A 25107-nucleotide genomic window follows, 5' to 3' on the forward strand; every position below is an offset into this window, starting at 1 on the left:
TAGAGTGGCAGTACACTGTGTACTGAGTGATAATTCTTGTTTTCCGGAATATTTAAAGATCGCCTGTGGCATGTTGCATAATTGTTGTCTTTGAGCTGGAATATTTGAAGAGGCGGGCATTGCTAGCATGAGCAATCGAAACAAATGTTCATTTAATTAACGACAATTCACTAATTCGCGTCTTACTTGAATACTTTACGACACATGTTGCAATTGACGAATTGCAGACGGTGAGTTTACAAGATGTATTCAAAACGAATTTCCAGGATGGCACCAGTTTCGAGATTCCCTTTCTCAAAGTGGGGGACGAAATACATGGGCGTTCCAGTTACTTTTGTGCTTCTATGCGTAAAAGAATAGATAAAGTTTTGTTAAAAAGTAAGTCGAACAACAGTGCATTTTTACGGCGAGCTTGATGGTGCACATCTCTAAGCTGGTGTCGTTCTGGAAATTCATACGAAGTGGATGGGTCGTGCAAACGCATCCACTACAATTGAAATATGTGCTGTAAAGAAATTAAGGAAGAAGTTTATTAGTGAATGTTTAATTAAGAAAATATGTTTTGCACATTCTCGTGCAAGTCCTCGTCATCATCATCATCATCATCATCATCATCATCATCATCATCATCATCATCATCATCATCATCAGCCTGGTTACGCCCACTGCAGGGCAAAGGCCTCTCGCATACTTCTCCAACTTCCCCGGTCATGTACTAATTGTGGCCATGTTGTCTCAGCACACTTCTTAATCTCATCCGCCCACCTAACTTTCTGCCGCCCCCTGCAACGCTTCCCTTCCCTTGGAATCCAATCCGTAACCCTTAACGGCCATCGGTTATCTGCCCTCCTCATTACATGTCCTACCCATGCCCATTTCTTTTTCCTGATTTCAACTAAGATGTCATTAACTAGCATTTGTTCCCTCACCCAATCTGCTCTTTTCTTATCCCTTAACGTTACACCCATCATTATTTTTTCCATAGCTCGTTGCGTCGTCCTCAATTTAAGTAGAACTCTTTTCGTAAGCCTCCAGGTTTCTGTCCCGTACGTGAATACTGTAAGTGCAAGTAATCTCCGCCTATTTAAATAATCGAGCTCAAGGACCAGAATTTTATTATCTGCGAGAGGCATCTTTAAAAAAAATTCAGAAAACTTGTAAATGATATTATAATAAAATAATGTCCACGACCGATACGTCGCCTTCTACTAGCATCATGCTTGAATGCACAGCTTGCTAGAAGAAAAAAAAAAAAATACTAGAGGAAACTCCCGTACTGCGATCGTCTCGCCTCCGTGGGAATCATGGGTAATGTATGGGGTCCGCAGTTAGTGCACGGATTTGTCTAATTCACGTGCTTGTAACTTCGAACGTTCTTGTAACGTTATTTATTGTGTTATATCCTTGTAAAGTTCCAAGCGATCTTTGTTTTCTTAACGCCGCAACGCAGTCAGTCTCTGCTAACATGCGTAACCATGGCGAATTGCGGCATTCAAACACCCATAATTTTTCTGAAAATCATCAAACTGCAATGTCACAAAGGCGGTTGAAGCCGAAAGGACAAAGTTTAGGCAAATCCATGGAGTGCTCGTCATTTTCATGCTACGGTGGTGCTCTTTAGACCATTTTCAATTGCCGCCATATTTTGAAACTCTGTAATGGTGGCATTTTGAGCTAATCAGAAGCCGTAGCAGCCCTGTAGACCAATTAGAGGTGACAAGATGGAGAAAGTGACAATACGCTGTAATTTAACAAGGCAGAGCGCACTACGCCTGGCTGAAACGCCGTACTTACAGTTTCCCTAGACACTGGCACCGGAGTTTACTCGAGTAGTGTTTGCAGGGAATTCGATACTTAGAAGGCTGAAAACAAAAACTCCTTTCGCTCTAGTGCAGCGAGATTGGTTTGACAAGCGTTTTGAATTTGGTCGATGACACGCGTAATTGCTACAGCGGCGAACCAACTACCATTTTAGGAGAAAGCACGCCTGTCGTCCACCTACATCTACTGGTTTACATCATTTACTAGTTTTGTCTCTTCATTGCAGAAAACTTCCTGCGTGACTGGCATATTCTGATGAATCATGTGTTCACACCGGAAGAAGAAGAAAGCCTGCTGAGATGTTGCGCGCCAAGTGAGGCAACGCAATTAGTTTCATATCGCTCTTTAACTCGCTGTGTCATTGTCAAAGTTGCTCTGCAACTTTCAATGTTCGTAGACTACAGTGGTCGCTTTCACGCTTTCTCTTTTTTCAGGTAAAACCAAGGCTCTAGAGGCGTGCATCCACGAAGCTGGACTGACTTTTGTACAATACAAGCAGGTACAGTGGGTTGCTCCTTGTCGTTTGGCCTTGTGAATTGACCGAAAGTTTGCTTCAAAGAAGAGCAGTGGTCGCTCGTAACATGCACAGCAAGCACGGATGGCCAAGTTTAGTTGCTGAGATCAGTAACATGCTCCAAATGGAAGCTGAACTGGTTCCCAGACGAGATAGAAGAACGTTCTGAGCTTAACGGGAAGGCGGTAACAGGAAACCAGCCGATCTTTCTTGATTCAACCACACATTACGACGCCTAGGGTTCAGTGTTGTTTCATTCTAGATTATAACTGAAAAACACAAGCTTCTTAAAAACATTTAGATTGAAAAGTAGACCCTAAGCTGTTTATTTCCTCACCTCCCTTGGCGGGGAGTGGGGGAGGTGAGGAAATAAACAGTGGGGAGGGAGAAAAAAGAAACTAGTGTTTCTTTTTCTTTTTTTCCTGTAGCAACGTATGGTTTCTCGTCGGGACTTTTAAGCGCTTTCGAATTCGCCGGAAAGTCGTATTAACCTAGGTCGAGATAATTGTAGCCTACTGTAATTGCGAATGACAACAGCCAGAAAAAACAAAAGCCATTTATAATCAAGGTCTAGCGCCGACCATGCACGTGACCCGGTTTACTGTCCGTGGCAAGTGCGCAAGTTTTCTGTACCGACTGCGCATGCTCAGTGGGGCCACTGTCTATATAAGTGTCTCGCCCAACGGAACATAAAAAAAAAAGGACAATGACTGTACCTGCACTGCAACGTTCAATACGGAAAAAATGGCGTACTGTTACTATGAGACTGTAATACTGTGCGGCTGCGGATTAATGTCTGCAGTATACTCTGGCACTGGCGCTAGCGGTGTGAAATTCTTCTAGATTCAGTGATTCCTATATAACGAAATCTTTAAATGTTAGTCTGACTGAGGGTTTCGTAACTCTGTGTTTCTGAAAAAAAATTATCGACCTATATTTAAATAAATACCATACATGGTTGTGTTAAATCGACGCTAAAAGGCTGAGATATCGGTCACATTGAGTGACGTCCTCAAAACATGCACTTCTTCTCACTGTTATTCTAAACGTGAAAAAAGTTTCACCGTGTTTCTTCTTACGCTGTGAACTAGTGGGCGTTAAAGAATGCGTTCGTTTTATCGTTCTTCAGATCAAGAGAGCCGTCAGGAAATGGAGATCCAGTCAGGTGAGTAATTGCTTCAATACGCACAATCACCTGGATTCTGGGCTTCATCGATTGCTTCAATTTTCTGCTCGCGCACAAGCAAGTGCTGCGAAACCGCTAGAAAGACAAGTAACCTAAAGAGAACAGCTACGCTCGGGTCTGCAACTGATAACGAGATGGGGACGAGTGCCTACATGTCATCGACTTCTCTGACCATCGCAGGTCACAGCCGTCTAATGTCATGACGCCTAAAGATGGATATTATCGCGCATTTTCTCTGAGAAACCATCGAGGGCATACTAACTGATTGTATTTGTTCAGGCAGAGGGTACCGCTAAATCATGCGTTGTAATTATTAAATGCCTAACCGAACATGGAAGGGGAAATCTATAATCGGTGGAGGCAGATAAAACAAACAAAGAAAGCTTTCACCCAATTGAATGGCTTTTGATCATAGCCTTATTTTACATTAAAGTGAATGATCACCTTTTCCTTAATTATTCTGCCACCAGCCGTAAAATTTGTACTGAGCTAATTCGGTCAATCAGCTTTGAGTTGAAGATTAGTTTGAGATATCGATAAGTTATTTCGCTTTTATTTGTTAAAATTCAATAACAATATTCAGGAATTATGGCGATTGACATTGCAGACGGCGCGACAGATGGCTGGCTGACGTTCAGGCAGATATTTGTTTCAATGATAATTTTTGTTCACCACTTCGTAGCTTTCAATGTCTGTTAAATTCATTTGCGTCACTGTGAATGGCACCTTTAATCTTTTCATTGAATCCTTTTTCTGCTTACTACCTACTAGTGTCGCCGTCTGAAGACTTTTGCTTACTAGAAAAGTGGAATGGGGGACCCAGGGACGTTCGCTTCCAGCGTCTCTACAATACACACACCGGCAGGCTGCACTCATATACCTTGCGTAATTCATTTTCTGCTCTTTAGATGTCATGCTGTGGCTGCTCGAACGGTGCTTCAGCTACGTGTGCTGCGCAACAGCCTCTGAAAGAGCATTCTAAAAGGCCGCAATTTACATTCACTATCTTCCGTTATGTCCTTGACGGTTACTGCCCAGAACATCCACTTTCATCGTAACCACTGTGCAACCGGATGACACTCAACAGTCGCTGATCTACACGACGACACAGGTGCAGTGAGCTGCACAACGCTAAGACGAGCGAGGTTTACGGCACATATTGGTTGCGCACGATCAAAAGTAAAGCACTATACTCGGTGCAAAAAACGTGCATTCTGATGTCCGGGTACCCTATGTATTAAAAGCAGCACCGTCCAAGCAACTGCATGGCGCCAACTTTAATTTTGTTCTTTCGCCGAGGGAAACCTCAGCCTTTCATGGCACACGTGAGTGCAATTCTTTGCAACGTTTTTCACCTGCGTAAGCAGAAACCGCACGCGAGGCAAATTCAGGAAAAGAAAACAAAGAAAAAGAAAGAGTGGGCCTGACACGCGTGCGCGAAGACTCTATCAAAACGAAAACGAGAAAAGAAGTCTGCCCAAATGAAGATGTCCAAAGTCCATACATGAGATGCGCACATGAAAAGCAGGCTCGAATCGCAAGGCCATTTGCGTATGCTGCAGAAGAGTTCGTCAGAACCTCTGGTTGTAAATCATGCTAGCGAAAAGAATAACAGGGAAGGAAAGAAAACAAGAAACTGATTTTATAAGCGTAGAGCTGACGCAATGTCCCGGCGCGCTCATGAAGAAACGTACAAAAGTTGTGTCTGAAAGGTGCGTCTTCCTGCCAATGGCCATTGGCAGGAAGACGCACCTTTCAGACACGGCTCTATTTTCCCATATTTTAGTATAGCGCGCCATAGCTGACTCGCGTATGCACGGTTCTGCGTCTCGCTGGTATGTTCTGCGCATGCGCTTTCTCACAACGGGGGTCACTTTGGCCATGCAGTTCACGTCTATATATAGACGTGAACTATATATAGTTCACGTTATATGGGGCCATATAAGGCGAGCAAGCAACAAAACTCTAGACGAGCACGTTTCATCCTGCACAATGTAATGGCAATAAGAACACATTTACGAAAACTGTAGAGGTAATAAAGGTATTAAGTAGCGATGAAGCTACCCTGAGGATATGTTTCCGAGGTCTTTTGTATGACAAAAAATTAATCTACGAAACTAAATATGCACACGTTTACCTAGGTTTTGCGTTATTTACAGAACAAAAATGGCCGTTCCAGTCCAGAAGTAGAAGAAAAGGACCTTTCGAAAATTGCGGTAAGAGGAGTGAATTACGCCAAGAAGTGTAACGTTCATTTTAGACGTTCATTGTTGATTTAATACCCAGAGTGGAGCAATTATACAGTGGCCATGAATTTCTCACAGATGGCATACCCGTTTTATTGTTATTCTTTCTGGACAATTTGTCGTTTATTTTCCCTGCTTCCAGGATTCAAAAACTTCGCTGCGTGAACTAGTTGAGAAGGCCCGTACACTCGGAGTAAGTGTGTAAAATGTTTCTTGCTTATCTCACGCCAGGATACAAGCAATTAGGCAGAAATGTGCTTCATCATTCTTTCCATAGTATAGCGCTTCTAAAGCAAGCTAATCAGTCGTATTGAACGACACGAGTATAATGGATTATTGGGGCATTTGACCTAATCAAGGGCTTGTCACCTAGGGCGGTCACTCAGTGCTAGAGACATTGGAATCAATGAACGATATGAACGAGAGAACCTGAGGGAAAACGGTACAACCGCATGAAATTGTGCTAGCTGATTGTAGTCGTGTTTTTCGATATCGGTTCAGTGTTCACGGCCGTTTACCTCTCGCTCAAATGTATTGGATGACTAAGTCAATAATTAAGTTTACCAAACGTGCTTGCGAGATAGACGGGTGTCATTATTACGTGCATACACATATGTTTCATGACAAAGTGACCAGCCAACGAGGTTAAATAACGCACTTTCCTTACATCGGACCCTCGCCCTCCCTTCCAACCCGCCCCCATGCCTCCATTATAGTGTGGAGAGCCTTCGAATATTCCGTATCACCACATGCACTCTTGCTGATTAAGATATTTGTTATCACGTGTACATCGCCTACTCTATACCTAAGGTTGGTGATTTTGCTGCGACGGAAGCTAAAGAAGCTCGACAATGAGTTTGCTATGTCCGCTTGTCCTACTTTAACCTCACATCGACGACGTCACCGTCTAGCCGTCATCGTCAGGCCAAAGCTTCTTCACTTTCGCGCTAAAGATAGGGTTAGACGAAACAAAACCATGCCAGCCATCACGTTTGGGATTAGAAATGTTCTGGTGGCGATGTGCGATTGGAAGCTGGACGCGCTAACCATGATGAATCTTATCACGCAACCTTTGCGCGTAACGATTTGTGCAGGCTCTTTTCAGCCCCCAAAAGACTCTGAGAGTGATGGTGTACGTGAATGGATGAATGAATGTTTATTTGACAGAAAATACAAAGAAGCTCTGCCTAAGAGGCTGACAAAAAGGAACGAATGCCTAAGTTTCAGTCTCACTTATCAGTACACAAAACACTCAAGAATACACGATAAGCAAACTACATAAAGTGTATGCGTGGTAGAAGGTAAAAAGAAGGACACTGACCACTAGAAGAATACATATACCAAATACATGCACCGGAAATGGAAGTTACATACACCGGAAATGGAAGGTATAACTTCCATTTCCGGTGTATGTATTTGGTGTATGTATTCTTTTAGTGGTCAGTGTCCTTCTTTTTACCTGTAATACATGACAGAAATGTTGAACGCAAGTTGCAGTTTCAAAGTAAAAAAGTGAAGCCAGTTCCAAGCAGTGAAAGCTGTCAAAAAAGTGAAGCTGGTGGTCGTTTTCTCAAGTTTGAGCTCGTGTTTAGTGCGATTTTCATGAAAGTCTTTTGTCTCGTCGTCGTTTTGCTAGAGTCGAGCTTCGGTTCTGGATTGCGCATACTCTGCACACGCGTGAGGCTGTGATCAAAACACAGTCTATCACAAACCTTGCAGCTGCGGCAGCACTGAACGTCGAGGAATTCTCTCTTGAACCGTGCATCGGCACCCTCCGTGGGAGGAATCTCTCTGCGTCGACGTCTCTGCTCGGCCTCCTACTTCCGAAGTCGGGGCTTAGCTTGCCTGTGCTGGCGCTTGGCTTGGGTTGCCTTCTCTTGAAAGGGGGGCTGGCTTGCCTCCACCGGTGCTTGGCTTGCGCTTCCTGTTCTCGATCCTCCGCGGTAGCGGCATCTCTGCGCTCGCGTTTTGCTTGTGCTTCTCGCTATCGAAGCTCGGTATTTGCGAGACATCTGCGCTGCCGCTCGCGCCGAACGTAATCCTTGGGGCGAAAGGGCGCGCGCCGGCGAAACACCTGCTCCTATACCCCTCTTCTCTCCCCTCCTATGACCTATCCCACATAGTGTGTCTGTGCCATTAACTTGCTCCCCTGCGTGACACCGGATGCCGGACGGCGAATGCTCGACTTAGAACAGCTCAGCTGTTATTAATCATCTTTGAAGCGAGAGCGAGTACATGTTCACTTTTCTTTAAAGATTTCTAGAGATGGTGATTCGTTTACAATAGTGTGTATGACAGGATGATGGTTGAGAAAATCGGCAACTATGATTGTTTGGCTTTGCGTGCCATAGTTTGTCCACATCTTGGCCTTGTAAATTATGTGCCTCCTATTATATTTGTGTCCTTTCGGAAGGTATTTTCTGAAGGCTTTCATTAAGCCTGATATATTGAAATATTGCAATGACTGATATTGTTTGTTTGTTTGTGCCGGTATTTCGGAGGCCACAAGAGGCAATATACCGTAGAGCACAGGGACGACGTTGTGGGCATAGCAAAGTTTTCGCCCCCACAGATACTACTAGAGTGACCTCGTCCTTAAGTGCATTTCGGCTAAGCTGGGAGAGTGTGCTGTTGGGCTATTCGGTACGTGGTGGTAAGACCGAAAACATCACAGAAAACGTGACAAGAAAGAGAGACGCACAATATTGCAGCGGGAGAGGAAAGCATTCTGTGTATGGTTAGAAAGATGTAGTTGAGAAGATGGTCATGTGTGTTGTGAGAGACTGCTTCTGTCACAGTAAATGCGTCCAGAGAAGTGAAGTTTGCCTGTTTTCGTGTTAACGATTGACCAGATTTAAGCCAAGCCTGCGTAAAAGCAATGTTGATCAAGACTCGTAAAGTGGCCGGTGCTGACGACAGAGCGAGGACCTTCGAAGGAAATTTATTTCCATTTGTAATTATTATGCTCAGACAGCGTAATCGTGTACACATAGAACGTGGCAATGGCTTTCAAACAAATGGTAGCGTAGCCAGCGCCTCGTAGTGCTTAAAGTATGCACGTCGTGCATTCTTCTATTGCATCTTTTTGCAAAAACAGTGTTGAATATTCTGGAGTTGCTGCTTGCTTGTAATGTGAAGCTTCCCACTGGTAAAAATATTTCCACATTCACAATTTCGCCACCTTCTAACTTCGCTCTGCCTTTTGGTTTATTTCAGAAATGCGTCGCCGAAATTAAGTGAATTGATCTTCAAAAAGCAATAAAAACGCTTCTCAAGAATTGCTGTGGAGTGTCAATGAAGCCCACTGACAACTTCTGACGAAGGGAGGTGCTGCTATACACATTCTTTGTCATCCACACAGGGAAGTGCCTTGCTACTTGAGATTCGAGCTGGTTGCCTAGGGAGAGAAACATACCGTGGCTAACACTCACAACGAGATAAGGCACATGTATGCTGCAGCGAAAATCCGGAGACCACACAGCACATCTTAATGGAATGCGAAGGGATTCACCCAGTGAGTCCCGTAGGCAACGTACACCTCCCAGAAGCACTTGTATTTAAAGTGGACGGAAGCATCAAGCGGTCAGTAGTCGAGATAAACAAGAGAAATTCACACTGTTGGCGGGAAAAAGCAGGGAAGGGGTTGACACGGCCGGTTTTGTTACTAGGACTGGCGGAGAGAAGTGGTTCTTGTGGGAAAGGAGGAAAGGCTGGCACTATCTTCTGCAGCCCATGCGGGAGCACGGCTCAGCACCAGCAGGGTGGGTGAGATGGGATTAAAAGAAAGAGAGGGTAGGAGGGACAAAGGTACAAGGCGGTACAAGGCAGATATAGAAGTGTTGAGAAAGAGAAGGAAGGTTACGAAGGTGTATATAAACATGCTAGAATGAAAAGCATGTATAGCATACCTGAATAATACAAACAGGCTAGGTGACTATTTGACACCACCCCGTTTCAAAGGGGATGCCAATACATCATCATCATCAGTTCAGTCGAGGTGGTGTGTTGGGTGCAGTAGCTCGAGAATGCGGGGAAAATATCCGTCACTCGATTACGCCCACCATCTGCGGTATTCGTCATTTTCTCGAAATGATAACTGTGCGAAAGCAGGAATAGCGGCGAGTCATATATGTCTACCTTACTTCCCCTTCAGCGCTGTTTCCACTTCAGGTTTGCAAGGCACGTTGGAGAAATGGTCGAAAAAGCAATAAACAAAATATCGCAGATTCAACGCACATGTGGGAATTCATGTGAAGCGAAGGTCTTTAGAGAAGTGGTTAATTAAATGCTTTACAACTAACGGCGATGCATACAAACATATTTACTTTCATGCTATAAGACTTGTAATCTCATGGAATGTTAATGCTTATCCACCACAAAGATCTGAATTTTATTATCAAGCAATTTTTTATGTTAATGCACTGCATCGCTCAACATTGATGCCGAAATAAAATCTCCAAATTTGGCGGATGCACTGAGACGTATGCGTAAATAATGTCGTTAATAACGAAGGCCATGCATGGTGCTTTAGAAGGAAGAATGGCGATAACGGGCCTAATATGCACACAAAAAGTACGTCCCGCACCAAGCAAGATTTAGGAATTCTGCAGCACTTGTGTCCCAGTAGGACATACCGCGCCCTTCTCGAGGATTGGTCAAGAATGGACAAATCCCCGGTAGAGCATAACTTAACGGCTAAATAAAATAAAGTTAATCAAAGAATCCGTGATAGAGGTATTTCACAATTCCGTTAACAGATAGTTGTGTTTTAGTGATGCCTGAGACCCGATATTATGTGCTGATGTTTTATGTAGGAACTTTTTTTTTCCGCACCACAGATGTACGCATAGTTGGTCAGCATACAATAATATATCAGCCCGCGGGCTGGTTCTTTGCTTCGCCGCACATGTAACCTTTGTATAAAATCCACAAATATATCCGCCAAGACAGCGACCACACCAATAGCACCCTGAAGCCAGGCAGCCACGCGAAACGCCGGAAAATGGGCAAATAAAACTTCGCTTCAAAATCGAGCGAATAAACGAAAACTATAGCGGGTAAGGTAGCATTTGACGGAACAAAATCCATCGTACTGCGCATACAAAGGGCATACGTCTTTGCAATGAGTGCTGCTCACATGCACGTGTCGAACCCCATGCGGCACCACGCTCATATCGGTTTGTCGTTACGCATTTCTGTCTTAACGATTTGTATCAATGGCTACATTCGTTGTTTGGCACGTGCTTCCGAGAGGCGGCGGCGAGCAAATTACTTTCTGAATCCCGCGAACGCGGTCAGAACTTACACTGCAGCTGCAGCGTTTGGCAAGGGGATAAAAGTCAGGAAATTTTGACTGCGTTTTGATGCTACATGGTAGGAGCGCAACATTCTAACATCTTAGATGACCTGGCCGTTGTATGCAGTGATAAAATTGTTTCCACTTATCGTCCGCTGTGAATTCAATCCTCTACGTTTGGGTTTCAGCAGCATTCCTTTGCGTTATGATTGAGGAAGTATTTCATTTATATAACTGCTACTACACTAGAAGTAGCCATGTCTTCGCAGAGGGCATATGCTGAAAGCGTTGACTTGCGGTACTGCCAGGTAATAGAGCCTTCAGAAACCTATTTCGTGGGAACACATTGTGCCGCGAGTCTTGTCGCAGGAGGTGGAGACGGGGCACCTATTGTCTACGAAGTTGCTCTGCTGCACAAGAAAAACAACATGAAGATGTCGGTCCCTACCATCTGCGGAAAGTGCGCGCTGGCATGGAGGGCTTACAACGAGGCGGCGTCACATTTTAGAAGAGCGAGCGACAGCGGCTATCAAGGAAAGAATTAATGGAACGGTCTAGATATATCACGGAGAGAAAGACAAAATAAAAAAAAACGCGGGTACGGTAGCAATAAATGTTGGCTAAACAAATAATCAAGGTGCCTCTCAGATCGCCTAGGGAGGTTTAAGAGAACAACTCTAAATAAGACGAAGTAATGTAAAAAAAAAATAAGAATCTAAGGAGAGCAATCAGAGAGAACGCGCGTGCCTGAAACATGAGGTAGGATTGCGACCTACTCAATGTAGAAGCATTTCTTGTCTCAACTCGAAACTTTTGCAGACATCTCTATGACTGTGTTCTATGCGCAAGTGTCGAGATCTTTTATTTTTCAAGAAGAAATCCAATCAGATACCAAATGCTAAGCTAAGCGCCTTTCAGCCCCTCTATAGGAGGCTTCTGTAAGCAGCCCAATCTTGAAACAGCGCCGTCTCATTGGACAGCAAGCGAGATTTTCGGTACAATGACCACATAGGGTTACAGCATTAGCGTTATGCTCGATTCACGCTCCCGAGCAGAAAGCAAGACATATCAAATTATGGTGGGCGAACTGACGCCTCGCCTCAGGATAAAATATCGCGAAAGCGAATCCCACGTCGCGTTGCGCCAAAGTGCTCTTGACCAGGTTAAGCAAAGACAGCGCACCATGTTTTTTCTCACCATCTTACTGTGTTCAGTCGAATTACGCGCAGCTGCCTTGCGCGCTCGAACGCATGTACGAAGTCAAGGTAGCAAAGCGTGCGGATATCATACGGTGCATAATGTTGCAGCAAAGCGGTATTTGCGGTTTACTAAGTGGCGTTAATAATCGAATCGAATGTTTCACACCTAACATGAGCACTACCTCGGGAAACATATGATAATCGCACAAAGCCGTGCTTCTTTATATTAGCTTTGTATCTATACGTTTCGTGAGACAATTGTACTCGTGACGGCTGCGGTACCTCTGCAGTGCTCCATTGAGGAGAGACTGGGGACTTTACGAGTTGTGCTTCGTCGCGAAGGCTTACTACTTCCAGCTGCTCCTTACTTTTAGAGCGTTCCATCTCTGTTTACTGCGCTATGGTATTCTAGGACTACTGCACGCACCTAAACTAGTTAGCTGCGGCACGTCTTGTTAGAGCGGATCAACTTCACTCGCCGATATACGATGATGATGATGATGAAAAACTTTATTTATCCCTCTTTAAAGGGAAGGGGGCAATGGAATAGAGGGTGGGAGGAGGAACTACTTGAAGTAGGCCTCCTTTATCCTCTCAGCCCACTCCAAGATGGCCTCCTGAAGATAGGGCCTGGAGCTGCGCAAGGCAGCCTCCCACTGTTCCTCACTAGATATTAATTGCTTGAGGAAAGGGGGAAGGGGGTGCTTAGGGCACGAGACCTCCGGGTCATGCAGTGTGCTCTAATATCTGCAAACTGATTTCGCTTAGGTAATCGCGTGCACTCGGCAACGTCTTTCGGCGGTGTCATACAATAACGATTGCGACTTGCTCACTTAGCGTTCAAGTTTATTCATTACTTGGACTAGCATTTACTGCTCCCGTATGTTCTTGTTCTTTTTATTCTAGCTTTTTGTTTTTCTGGCTGGCTTAGTTCGCCAACAAAACAAGGATACGCGTTCCAGGTCGACCTCTTTGTTCAACCCTATATCGCACCGTGCGTGTGCGGGTGTAATGTTATGGTGTAATGGTGGTGTAATGTGGCTGTTATGATGGGGGCAGACGAGAATGTGGCCGTGGAAACGATCTTTGCGTTTATATTTTTTCCTAACATTCACGCGCGGTCCACGAGTGGGCCGTCCGAGGTTCCACGATCCTCCCAGCAGATTTCGAAGCCCGCTAAGTGTTGTATCTGAGTTGACCGTTAACGTCTGGATCGAACGGCGATGTGGCGACACGGCATTGTAAGTCTCGTAAGAACAAACATTTTGTGCACGATTCCTCTACAGGCCTTCTATAACGGCGTTTAGCTTCACTCGTTTGGGTGCACATCTCGCAGAGAGCGTGTGCGGCAACCAGTAATTTGACGGCAGAAACCTCTTGTTATAGACGACCATCCTTTTTCTTTAATACCCCTATCAAATTATATTCATTAAGTGAAATCTTGTATTTTTTGTGACACGTTGGGAAGAAGTTTCGCAATTGAATTAGTCGTCCTCATGTCAGTTTTGTGTGACAGATTGGTGAGTAAATCTTTCGTTTGGTGAAACTGATATGGGGATTACACCGAGATTTCACTTTTTGTGAACAATACTTAATCACTAATACGGTCGTAATATTTCACGCACAAAGCGATCCGTTTCACTTGTCGTGTCCATCGAAGGATTAAAAGGTTTATGCAGAACGAACGCATACGTTGACGTTGGAATCTATGTGAAGCAAAGCTTGAGTACCTTAATGCAGGCACCAGCCTCGATGAGGCGAAGCTGGTAGCTGCATTTGGAGCGCATATAATCTGCGTTTATATGTACCAGAATGTAGCCAGAGAGGAAATGATGGACGCCAAATCCAGCAAGAGGTAAAAAAAGCTTCGCTATAAGTTTGTACTGTTGGCGGCCGTTTTAATTATTTATATAGGTTATAACGGAGGTTTGTTCGACACAGCACAGCCTCCAAACTAGGGACTCTGCGGCACGCGATGCTGTTGGCAATTCTGTTGCCTAAGTTCAGGCGTTCTTCTTCATTACAATGGCCCCATCAGAAAAAGGAGCCATCATGGCAACCTAATCTGAAGGTGAGACTGCAGAGTCATGATACGGCTTGAGCCGCTGAACGTGGACGGTTTGGCGGTTAAGACGATGCATGTCAGACGGCAGTGTGAGTTGCTCTATTAGGTAGTTGACGGGACAAGTTAGCTGCAGAACGCGGTGTGGTCAGTCGTATTTAGGAAGAAGTTTCAAATTGAGGCCTGCTGTGCGGCCCGCGTAGAAAAGTTGGAGTCGAGTTGCGGGCATCGTGTTTTGATTTTTGGAGGTTCTGATTGAAGTGAAGCGGCAGACTAACTGACGATGTTCCTCAGCCTGTCTGGTGGTATCCAAGATTGGCAGGCATTCGATGGGTCTGGGTGGTAGGGCAGAATGGTATCGATTGTAGAGAAGGATGACGGCCGTAAAGATAGAAGCGGGAGGAACCGTTAATGGCTTGGATTGCGGTATTGTAAGTGTTGTTGACGAATGGAGGACTTAAATCCCATTTGGAGTGGTCGGATGCGATGTACATAGCGTTCACGTCATCAAAGGTGCGATTAAAATGTTTCGTGGTACCACTGGATTGCGGGTGATATGCGGTGCATGTGCGATGAAGAATAACGCATTCAGCAAGTACTTCTTGAACGACTTGTGACAGGAAGGCGCGGCCACGTTTGCTTGGGAGTACACGAGGGCCTCGATGACGAAGCAAAGAAAAGCGCAATATAAAAGTGGTTTCCTGCGCTGTAGCAGCTGGGAGGGCAGCAGCCTCTGGATAGCCTGTCAAGAGGTCAACAGCAACTGTAATCCACTGACTTCCGGACGTAGTCGAGGTTTCATATAGGTCTCATATAGGCCGACACGAACACGATCAAAGCGTTGAGATGGGCATGCCAGGTTCACCGGCTGAGAGGTGCGGTGGAGATTTTCGTTGCTGACATTCACGGCAAGAGCGGACGAAGTTCCTAACGAAGGTGTACGTCTCCCGCGAATATTAGCGGGGCAGAAGTCTTTCGTAGGATCTCTGGTCTCAAGGTTTTCGGGATGACTAGCAGCAACGTGTGTCCCTGTTGGGTATATATTTGCATCGGTACAGGAGCTGATGACGGATCTGAAACGGCAGAACTTGAAGCAGAAGTGGTCAAGAGGGCGAAATTGTTTAGGTATCCGATAGAATGCCGAAAAGGGGTGCCGTCCCGGGGTTATTGTGTCGTTCGGCAGCGGAAGTACCTTAGTGAAGTGACGACAACGTGCTATCACATGGGGACAAAGGGTGACCTTCGGCGATAGCGGTGAGCCGGAAAGGGCGTCCGCGTCGGAACTCGTCAGCCCGGAACGATACACCATGCGTATGTCGTACTTCTGGATTCGCAGGGCGCAGCGAGCGAGGCAGCCAGATGGATCTTTTAAATTTGAAAGCCAGAAAAGCGTGGGGTGGTCGGTCACTTAATGAAACGAGCGGCAAGATAAATAAGGGTCAAACTTTCCAAGCGCCCAGACGATGGCCAAGCACTCGTTTTCCGTGCTGCTGCAATGCTGTAATTGCCCTCCGCTTTCGTCAGCGTGCGGCTCGCATAAGCCACGACCTATTCTTCGTGGCCAGGATGACCTTGTGCAAATACAGTACCAAGGCTAACCCCACTTGCGTCAGTACACTGTTAGAAAAAGATAGCCGAGTCTAGGGTTTCCGCTGCTAATGCGCTTTGAAAACTCCCTTGTGCTAAGAAATTACATTGACATGCTGGAGTAAAATGCGCTACAGTACATCGTTTTACTACCACCTCAAGCAATCTTAGTAAAAGGGTGTCATGAGCCTATATTATGACGTATGGAGTTTTAGATCACGAGAATAGAAACGATCCATACGGAGTTTAAAACCACTTGATCTGGAACCTTGCTCAAGATCACGTGATTAAATACTACCATTCTACTCCGCGAACCTACACAAGCCATGTCCCTTCCTGTTGAGCCTATACTTGGTGATAGGCACGGCCACGCTGTCGGAAAGCACGCCGTGACGGCGCATCAGCTAAAATATTGCTGTGCTGGCTTTTGCGATGGTTGATGAGAAGTGCGTACAACAGCGCGGATCCCGCATGTGCTTGCATGGGCATACAACTGAACAGTTTATGATAGTCAGTTGGCCGAGTAGTGAAAGCTGTGTACGGAGCATGGCTGTATCCATTTGTTTACGCGTGCGTGCAAGCAGTACGCCTGGTTAACTTCCGCCGAAGCTCCAGCTGCGTTAGCAAGCCAGCCGTCGCGACGTTTTGTCGTCTTTGTTCCCTGCGCTATGAGGAGGAGATTTACTTTCGAAATATAGATAGTTTCGAGATATATAGATAGTTAAGGAGGTATACTTTTGAAAACACAAGATTTTGCGCCATAACAGGTTAGATCTCAGGAATAACTCTCCGGAATAGATGCAACAACTTCTTGACGGGAGTAAATATAGTCTGACTATCCTCCCCAACAACCTTCACACAGAAGAAAAAAATAGTTTTTACAAGCAAATACACGGTCAGCAGGGGAGTGAATTTTGAACCCGACTGGTACGTAGCATAAAAAACGCAGAAACAGGAATGCGATACTGTACGAGTGGTTTGCTCCCATTTAGCGTTATTTGCGTTTACAGTGATATGTATCTCATCAATTGAAGTCATAGCGCTGGATTGACACGGACACGAAAGACGACAGAACGTGCGCTATCATGTACTTCAGTAGGAGCTTTAGGGTGAATGTGGCGAAGAATGGGTGGCGTCGTGAGAAGACTGCGCAAGGTGGTGAACGCATGGTCGCAGGCAGGGGACCACACTGTAAAATAATTTACACCCTTAAAAGAGAGAAAAGGTGTAAATGTGTCTAAACTCACACCCTGAGGGTGTCACGTATATAAATCGCACCCTAAGGGTGCGAGTTATAGACACATTGCACATTTTTTTCATTTTTACGGGTGTAAATTATTTTACAGTGCGCGATGAGGGGTCTTTGGCGCAACGAAGCAGTTCCGTGGGGGTTGACCGGGTAGAGGCAAAATTTCGAACGGAGTGCCTGAAATAAGAGCGCAAGCCGATAATATTGCGGAGTTCTTTTGTTGTCGTGGGCTTAAGAAACGCAGAGACGGTCCGTAATTTCTCGGGATCCGGCATAATGCCATTCTTAGACACAACGTAGCCGAGGATCGTCAACTTGCGTGCGGCAAAGCGACATTTATGGAGGTGAAGGTGCAGACTTTGGTCAAGGAAATTTGGACGTCCTCAAGGCGGCGTAAATGTGTTGTGAAATCACAGGCGGACGCCACGATGTCGTCAAGGTAGCAGAGACAGACCTTCCATTTAAGGCCACGCAAAACGCTGTCCATCGTCCTTTCGACTATGGCCCATCTGGCGTAACGAGGCCAGTTTTTGGGCGACCGGCCTCCACCAATGGTGCATGCCAGTAGCCTGACCGCAAGTCCATTGAAGAGAAGAACTCGGCGTCTTGTAAGCAGCCCAGAGCCTCATGAATGCGTGGCAGTGGGTGAACATCTTTCAGTATGACCTTGTTTAAGCGCCGGAAATCTTCACAGAAGCGTATGGAACCGTCGCAGAAGCTTATGGGCTCTGTGAAAGTGTAATCAAGCCACGACGGAGCATGTCGTCGACTTGGTCTGCAATGACGCGCGTTCCGTAGCGGATACGCGATACGGACGCTGGCGCAGCGGCAAGTAGGAGGCAGTGTCGATGGGATGCTCGAGTCTTGATGTGGGGCCTAAGAATGCTTGTGCGAAGTTGAAAGAAGTTGGGAAGTACTGCAATATGGTAAGAAGCTGGGATATGGCGTCTAGAGACTCTAGCGCCAAGATAAGAGGATGCTGACCCCCTTTGAGCTCGGTGGGCACTCTAGGAATAGGGTTCGATTTGATTGCAAGATTACACTGTACGACTCCCTCTAGCTGTAGCATAAGTTAAGCATGTGAGCTTCCTAATGCATGAATTAATGTAACTTCTGTATTTGGTTGTCATATTTTTGCAGGGGGCTCTCGATTTCTTTAGTTAGCATTTTACTTTTGGTTAGTTCTTTAGCTATGCGCTGCTAAGCGCAAGCTTGCGCTTTCGATCACTGCGGCCAAATTTAGATGCGGGCAAAATGTAAGAGCGTCCGCACATTAAATTTTGCTACGCGTCAAAGAACGCATTTGTTCACGTATTTTTCAGGTCCGCTTGGTTAACCCTAGGGAGGAGCTCTCAAAATTAAAAGAAAAAAAAACATAATGTGGCACACGTTGTTTCAAGGAGGGGCTCTACGCTGTTCTTTGGGATCATACTGGGGTTTGTGCACGCAAAACCTCACAGCCAATTATTTCATATGCTGCGTGATAAGTGAAAGCTTGAGGCAGAAGCCCAAGCAGAAACAATGTTGTGGAGGCTTCTGCGACTGTGCCCGCACTCACAGCGGCTCTTCCATTCCACTCATCGCACTTTCGCTCGCATCACTGTCGCTGTTCGTACCTGATACAAGTGAAATTTCAAGCGTGTCAATGCTTGCGTCAATGATGCCGTCACGCTGCCAGGATTCCTCTTCGATCGTTTGAATATGAGAACGTCCCCTAAGCCACTTGTTTGCCGTTACAAAATTGATGCTTTCCTGCAGCAACTTTTCGACATCTGCAAGGGCGAATGCGATATTGTTAGCCGCTACGTAACCTTTCACCTTGCTCCAAATCAGTTCGATGAGATTCAACTCGTAGTGGTAGGGAGGAAGCCTCATGACATCGTGACTGGCAGCCTTAGCAGCCGCAGTCACGCGATAGGCCGAAAACATTTTGTGTTGGCTGACGAGTTCCAGCAACTCTGGCTTTAATTGACCCTGAGAAAACGCGATGCGTTTCTCGGTTAGCCAAGAGTGAACGTCAACTTTTCGTGTTTACGCTGTCCGTTACTATAACCGTTACTATAACGCTGCGTGGTTTGATGTTTGTAGAAGCTGCTAAGAGAACCACTGCTCGAACCGTGGCCCAACCATTTATTCGTGGCAGTCACCAGCTCCTTTCGCTGCTCGGAAGACGAGGCAAGCACCATTTACGAAGCCATCCTCGCTACCTTCGTGCAATAGGATCAGCCTGCCACCTTTGTCGCTGGGTGCGCGAAAGCCTGTTGTGAGCTCTTCCCGAAACTCATCCTCGCGTGTAACGACGTTCACGTCCTCCCAGACCTTTTCCTTGGTATGTCCAGCGTTGACACATGTCTTGTCAAGGTAGTATATGTGCCTACAAAAAAAAAAGAAACGAACAAGAAAAAGAATTCAAGCATGTCGCCAGGCATATGCAGCTCACAATTTCTCAAGACGGGCTAAGGCCTAAGTGAATTTGCACTGCTCAGCTATTATCCAAGCACCGCAAGCAATATCCACGCATCGCATGTTTGTGAGAGGCAATAAGCGAAGCGTATTATTTTGCACAGCGTAGAAACGCTGGCCAGGTGACTGACGTGAGCTGCAGAGCCGGCAGCGAAATGTGGCGATGCACAACATGCGACCGCAAAGACGCCGCCGCAGCAACGCTAACCTTAATGTCTGTTCTGCGATGATAAACAACGCACCGAACTGTCAAGCAACAACGCTTGCGTTTGTGCACACAGCGGTCCTGTGAGCAGCGAAAGCTTGGGCGCTACCACGTTTTATGCTATTACAGCCAAACGCAGTTCCCGTCTTTTGCGTCTCGAAAAAAAGTTTTTATCGGAACAATGAAATGTTCAGGTTTACGGGGTGACAGAAGACCACTTATTCGTCCATACACTATAAAACTTGCAAAAAGGGCCAATTATCGTACGTACCGCTTTTGGGTGCGAAGTTCCCGGATGGTACGCATGCACTGCCGCCGCCACAAGATGATCTCTTGAAAGCAGAGTTTCTTTTCGATTTGCGAAAAGAAGATCCAGTATTTCTGCGCAGCCATTGAATTGTACGTACACACATTTTATGCATATCCACGTCGTTATCACTGCTCAAATCTCGAGCGAATTTTGCTGCTGTCGGAATTTCATTTCGCATGAAATACTGGTGCACTTTTCTTCGTAGAACGGCGAGGGATAAACTATCGTGATAGTGGAGGTTTGGTCTTCCGGTTCCAGCATTTCTGTGTGCGGCTGGGAGACACAGCCGTTTGCGCTTCGGTGAATTCAAGGTGCCACACTGTACGTCGCGCTTAATCCGGTACACAATGCGTTCTCTAACTCCAGGCAACTCGCTCACCTTCCGACAAGCGTCTGTCATAGACAGCTGCGGGTAGCTTTTGCACACTTTTGCGTAAACGTTGTGCACGGCTTTCTTGGCCTGCGTGGACAGCTTTTCCTTCGACAAATCTTGCCACAGATGCACGGCGGCTGGCTTCACGGAACGCGGTGGACTTGCACCTGCAGGCGATGTTGACGAACCCGGCGACGCCATATACGTTCAAAGGTGATGGAAAAGAGATACGGACGTCAGAAAACCGCATAACATGAATTGCGTGAAACGAAATTCCTTCGACATGGGAACATTTTTCTTGATTACTAAATTATTATCGTGTATTAAAAAGTGCAAGTTACCGTAACATTCTTATTTAACCTGCATAGCGTAAATATTATTTTGGAAGGGAACTACATGCAGGGGCGTAGCAAAGCAGGTGCGACTCGGCTCCGCACCCTTGGCTGCACTGCCACAGAAAGTTGCCGCCAGGTTTAGTTCAAAGTATCGACGCTGAGCGAAGGTCGGCCCCACGGACATTTTGGGTGAGACGAACGCCTTTTCCTTGATAGCTTCGCCGCCACCTGTCAACATGGAACTGTTGCCACGTTGACTGTAGAGAACGCTTGTTCTAGCGTTGTGCCATTACTATGTGTGGTAGTGATAGCGTATCTTGCTGGTAATCCAGCGACGCTGTTTATGCCTAGCGTTCCGTGCATTTTTCTTCTGCGTCAACACATACTCAAGTCGCACGGGAACTCGCTCGAGCCAGCGCTCACTCGTTCGTCGTCTTCTTCCACAGCTTGCTTGTCGGCATCCCTCGGATATGTATTTTGAGTATATTAGTTATCAATATGGGCACCATTGTCAATATCAGTAGACTCCCGGCTAAATAGAGGTTTCTCAAATATTTGCTGCTGTGCGACCTGCGTCAGCCAAATCTTCGTTTGCACAGCACCCCCCTCCCCCCACCCCCTTCTTTGTCGGCGTTACAAATGTTTGTGTATCTTTACTCCATTCCATACATAGCGGTCAACGCTGTGGAAGCTACGCAAGTAGTTCGGTCAACAAAAATCACTCCGCGCGTTCCCTCTATGCTTTGCTGGGCGTTCCTTCCATGCCTCGCTGAGCGCCAGCAGCGTTAGCTCGCCACATGAGGCTCCTCGACACTGGCTGAAAAAAAAAAAAAAGAAACTCGAAAAGAACATCGAAAATAAAAACGATCTGAAACAACGCCTTAGCAACCGTATACCACAGCGGGTTTGTTTCTAAGGATTAAACCTTGTTTCCTTCTATACTGAGCCTATATAAAACAGCTGCGCACAATTGCGGTCAAAAAGCTATGTCCAAGTGCGAACGAAGCCACAGCAACAAGTCTCTCTATCATGCACAGCGTTGACTGCTTCGCATGGAGCGGAGTACTGTTTCCTTCCCTATCGCTGTCTCGTGGTGGCGTTGTCGTCTAAACATCACGCGTGTCTGTACTCGCTGACAACTTTCTGTGGCAATGAGAGGATAGCTATGGGCGCGCGCCTGCTGCACATGTGTTACCGCCCCATGTGGACCGGCATCGTTTGGCAGTGCTTTTGGTTGCTCGGAACAGACGCTGAATCGACGCAGCTTTCACGTGCGACGGTTTCGCGTTTCCCTAGACGCAGAAGGGAAAAGCCGCAAAATAAGTAAACCTTTACATACAATAGTGCGCTCGGCCTTATTTAACATTTGCTAGTAAGGTGTTTATGTTTTGTCTATGTTTTTGTTTATGTTTGTCTTTTGTCTTCCCCAGCGTAGACGAACGTGGATTAAAACGCGGGATCTGTTCAGACGCGCCGTCACTTGTGCGCGCTTTGCCTCCGTAGCTTTCCCTTCATTGCCAGAGAAAGTTGTCCGCGAGTGTATTTCTCTCCGGGGGTGGCTTGCACAAACATTTAATACCTAGGGTAATAACAAATTTAAGAACGCGTTCTTAAATGTTTCCTAGGCAACTCCTAGTCAGCACTAGAACGCGCTCCTAAATTGTTTATTATTTTCGCTAATAAATGTTCGTGCAAGCCGCCCCGGCTCCTCGGGGTGGTGGTCCCGGCGTCCAGGCGAATGTAGGTAAAAAGCATAAAGTCAACTAGCCGCTCTCCATTGTGAATTCCACTTCTGTCATCGTAATGGGGTAGCCGCGTGTAGTCCGGACTCCCGAGGAGCAACGCGCCAGCGTCCTAAGCCGCTTCGCTGGTCATCTATTTTCACAGAGTGGAATGGCTTATGATTTTTTTAATGAGTGCGTGTTGTATATTTTTTCATCCCGGTCGCATTAAATGTTTAGCTTGATTGCTTGGAACACACGGCTTTGTCCTTGATTAGGTTCTCTGGGCTTCTTTCTGCCTCAGTGACCCGTCTGAAACGTTAGTAAAGAGAACCTGCGTGATAGTCATGTTCCTTCCGTATTCCCCAAAAAGTGCACAGGATGCTTCGGCAAACGCTGGACCAGCACCAGCCTATCTACCAATGGGACCCGCTGAAGTACGTGTACGAGGAGCCGACGCCTGCCTGCTTGCTGCGGCTCAAAAGGGACATCGTGGACTTCGCAGCCCAGCCGCCCTCGGGTCTGTACATCTCGCCGGAGGAAGAGGACATCACCAGAGTCCATGCGCTGGTCGTGGGCCCGTCGGGCACGCCATACGAGGGAGGCTTCTTCCTGTTCTTCATGAAGTTCCCGCCGCAGTACCCCATGAGCCCGCCGCGCGTTCGCATAGTGACCACGGACGCTGGCCGAGTGCGCTTCAACCCGACCCTTTACGCCAACGGTAAGGTGTGCCTCAGCATCCTCGGCACCTGGCACGGACCACCGTGGAGCCCGGCGCAGGGCATCGAGAGCGTACTCATTTCGATACAATCACTGATGAACGAAGTACCATGCACCAATGAGCCCGGGTTTCAACACGCGCCGACGCCCGTCGTCGAGCGCTACAACGACTTCATTCAGCACGAAACCATCAGGGTCGCCGTGTGTGGTCAAGTCGAAACTGCTCTCCAGGACAGTTCCGAGTGCCCCGCGCCGTTACGGGAGCAGATCTTGAAGTCTTTTGCTGAGGCGTACGGCAAGTACGAAGACATCGTCAAGGCCCGGCTTCACCTTACGGGTTCGAAGATGATGGACCTGTTTGGAGAAGGCGGCACATGTCAGTACGAGAGGCTGCTGTCACGACTGCAGGGTCTCAAAGAGCAGGTGAAACATAAACTGGACGCCATCGCTCCCAACACCACCGCTGCAGTCACTGCTAGATCTCACCCGGGGCAGCAAAACGGAACCACTCACATGCCTTTGTGTTAGTGGCCTACTAGCAAACTTATATTCTAAACTCCTGAGTAGAAAATCGTTAGCCAGCCGATGAACGGCGTGAAGTACAAAATGCACGGGAGCACGTGCGTACGTGCCAATAAAAGAGAATGGCTGGTGGTTTTCTTGTGTTGTTGTTTCATTTTTCGTTTCCTTGTTATTCATTCGCGTAGTAAGCTAATGCAGCACGATAATTGTGTGTAACTTCTTGCCAGTGATTCTGTCATCTTGTGTTCTTTTTTTTCCTTCTTGCTTCATAAATCTCGTAAACGGCGCTTATTTAATCACCGTGATTGGCCAAGAAGCCGGAAGTATTCAGTTGTAAGTGAAACACTCAACAGAAACGATTACAGTGGGTTGACATTATAATGAACCCTGTACATGGTACATAATGATTATATCACCAACGTTTATGTATTTTTCCCGTCTGCTGAATGAGTCGTACTGGTTCGTACTAAGCATATACTCAACATAATGATCCTGTGGGGTTGTGAAGCTTATTTCGTTACCCACAGGTGCGAATAAGCGACCAGTGGACACAGCGGGAGGACAATCTATATGAGTACCACACATATGCCAAGCATCTCCCCATTTGGTTCAAGGGAAAGTCACTTGCAGAATCACTACCCAGGGACATTTTATTTTACACTCGTCAATCTCAGACGGTGTTTGACAGATTACTAATAGCAGTTTCGATCCTGGCAAATAAGCCAAGCGTTCTCACACGTGCTGACAAGTTACTAATGCGCCTCGCGAGGCTTCACCATGGGCTGCTGTATGGACAGCTTGCACGGATTTTCCAAATATATGTGTCGAGCGCTGGCAACAGCGTGTCATACAGGCTCAGTCTGCTCTGCAAAGTCATGGAGAAGGTTATCATCTGGCTGCCAAAATCCGACTTTCAAAGCAGCATGCCAGATTCGTTAATTGAATATAAGGATGGCGATACCACGTGCATTCTTGATTGCACAGAGGTGTTCTTGCAACTGACGTTTACTAAAAGTGCGTGGCTCTTATTCATCATTCTTGTTCTGTGCTCTTAGTTAGAACTAACGTGCTTTGCTGGGTGGAATCAAGGGGCGTTAATAAAATTACACATCGATAATTTATAACAGTTTAGTTTTAGGTGCGGCCTAGCATAGATGGCGCAGAAAGCGAGGGGGATGTTTTCTTTGCTTCAGTGTCCTTTATAATCCAAGATTGCAAGTACTGTACCTGATAATGCTAAGCTGGCCATCCAACTTTCACAACTGACTGTTTGACATGAATATTTGCTGCTTTAATAA

The 25107-nt window shown here is 46.4% G+C and overlaps 2 protein-coding genes and 1 long non-coding RNA gene across 3 annotated transcripts in view; 2 read left to right on the top strand and 1 right to left on the bottom strand.

Annotated features, from left to right (window-relative positions):
- LOC126543388 (uncharacterized) overlaps positions 1 to 9045 on the top strand; it is an 11410-nt gene extending 2365 nt beyond the window's left edge. Inside the window, exons 3-8 of the mRNA XM_055061903.2 lie at positions 2048 to 2134; positions 2256 to 2320; positions 3465 to 3500; positions 5681 to 5737; positions 5910 to 5960; positions 8984 to 9045. Of these exons, the coding sequence (XP_054917878.1) occupies positions 2048 to 2134; positions 2256 to 2320; positions 3465 to 3500; positions 5681 to 5737; positions 5910 to 5960; positions 8984 to 9007 (320 nt within the window). The 3' untranslated portion in view covers positions 9008 to 9045. The remainder of the gene's footprint in view (positions 1 to 2047; positions 2135 to 2255; positions 2321 to 3464; positions 3501 to 5680; positions 5738 to 5909; positions 5961 to 8983) is intronic.
- A 10229-nt stretch (positions 9046 to 19274) lies between these two features.
- Positions 19275 to 20511, bottom strand: LOC126545208 (uncharacterized). The gene is made up of 2 exons (XR_007602321.3): positions 20100 to 20511; positions 19275 to 19534 (listed from the first exon to the last, which is right to left on the bottom strand). It is a non-coding gene; the product is annotated as an uncharacterized lncRNA (long non-coding RNA).
- A 374-nt stretch (positions 20512 to 20885) lies between these two features.
- On the top strand, positions 20886 to 23944 carry LOC126545127 (ubiquitin-conjugating enzyme E2 Z-like). The gene is made up of 2 exons (XM_050192850.3): positions 20886 to 21035; positions 22941 to 23944. Exon 2 carries the CDS (start codon positions 22949 to 22951, stop codon positions 23813 to 23815), a length of 867 nt encoding a protein of 288 aa, XP_050048807.2. The 5' UTR covers positions 20886 to 21035; positions 22941 to 22948; the 3' UTR covers positions 23816 to 23944.
- The last annotated feature ends 1163 nt before the right edge of the window (positions 23945 to 25107 follow it).

The sequence above is a fragment of the Dermacentor andersoni genome, chromosome 3, assembly GCF_023375885.2.
Source record: "Dermacentor andersoni chromosome 3, qqDerAnde1_hic_scaffold, whole genome shotgun sequence".
Lineage (NCBI taxonomy): Eukaryota > Metazoa > Arthropoda > Arachnida > Ixodida > Ixodidae > Dermacentor > Dermacentor andersoni.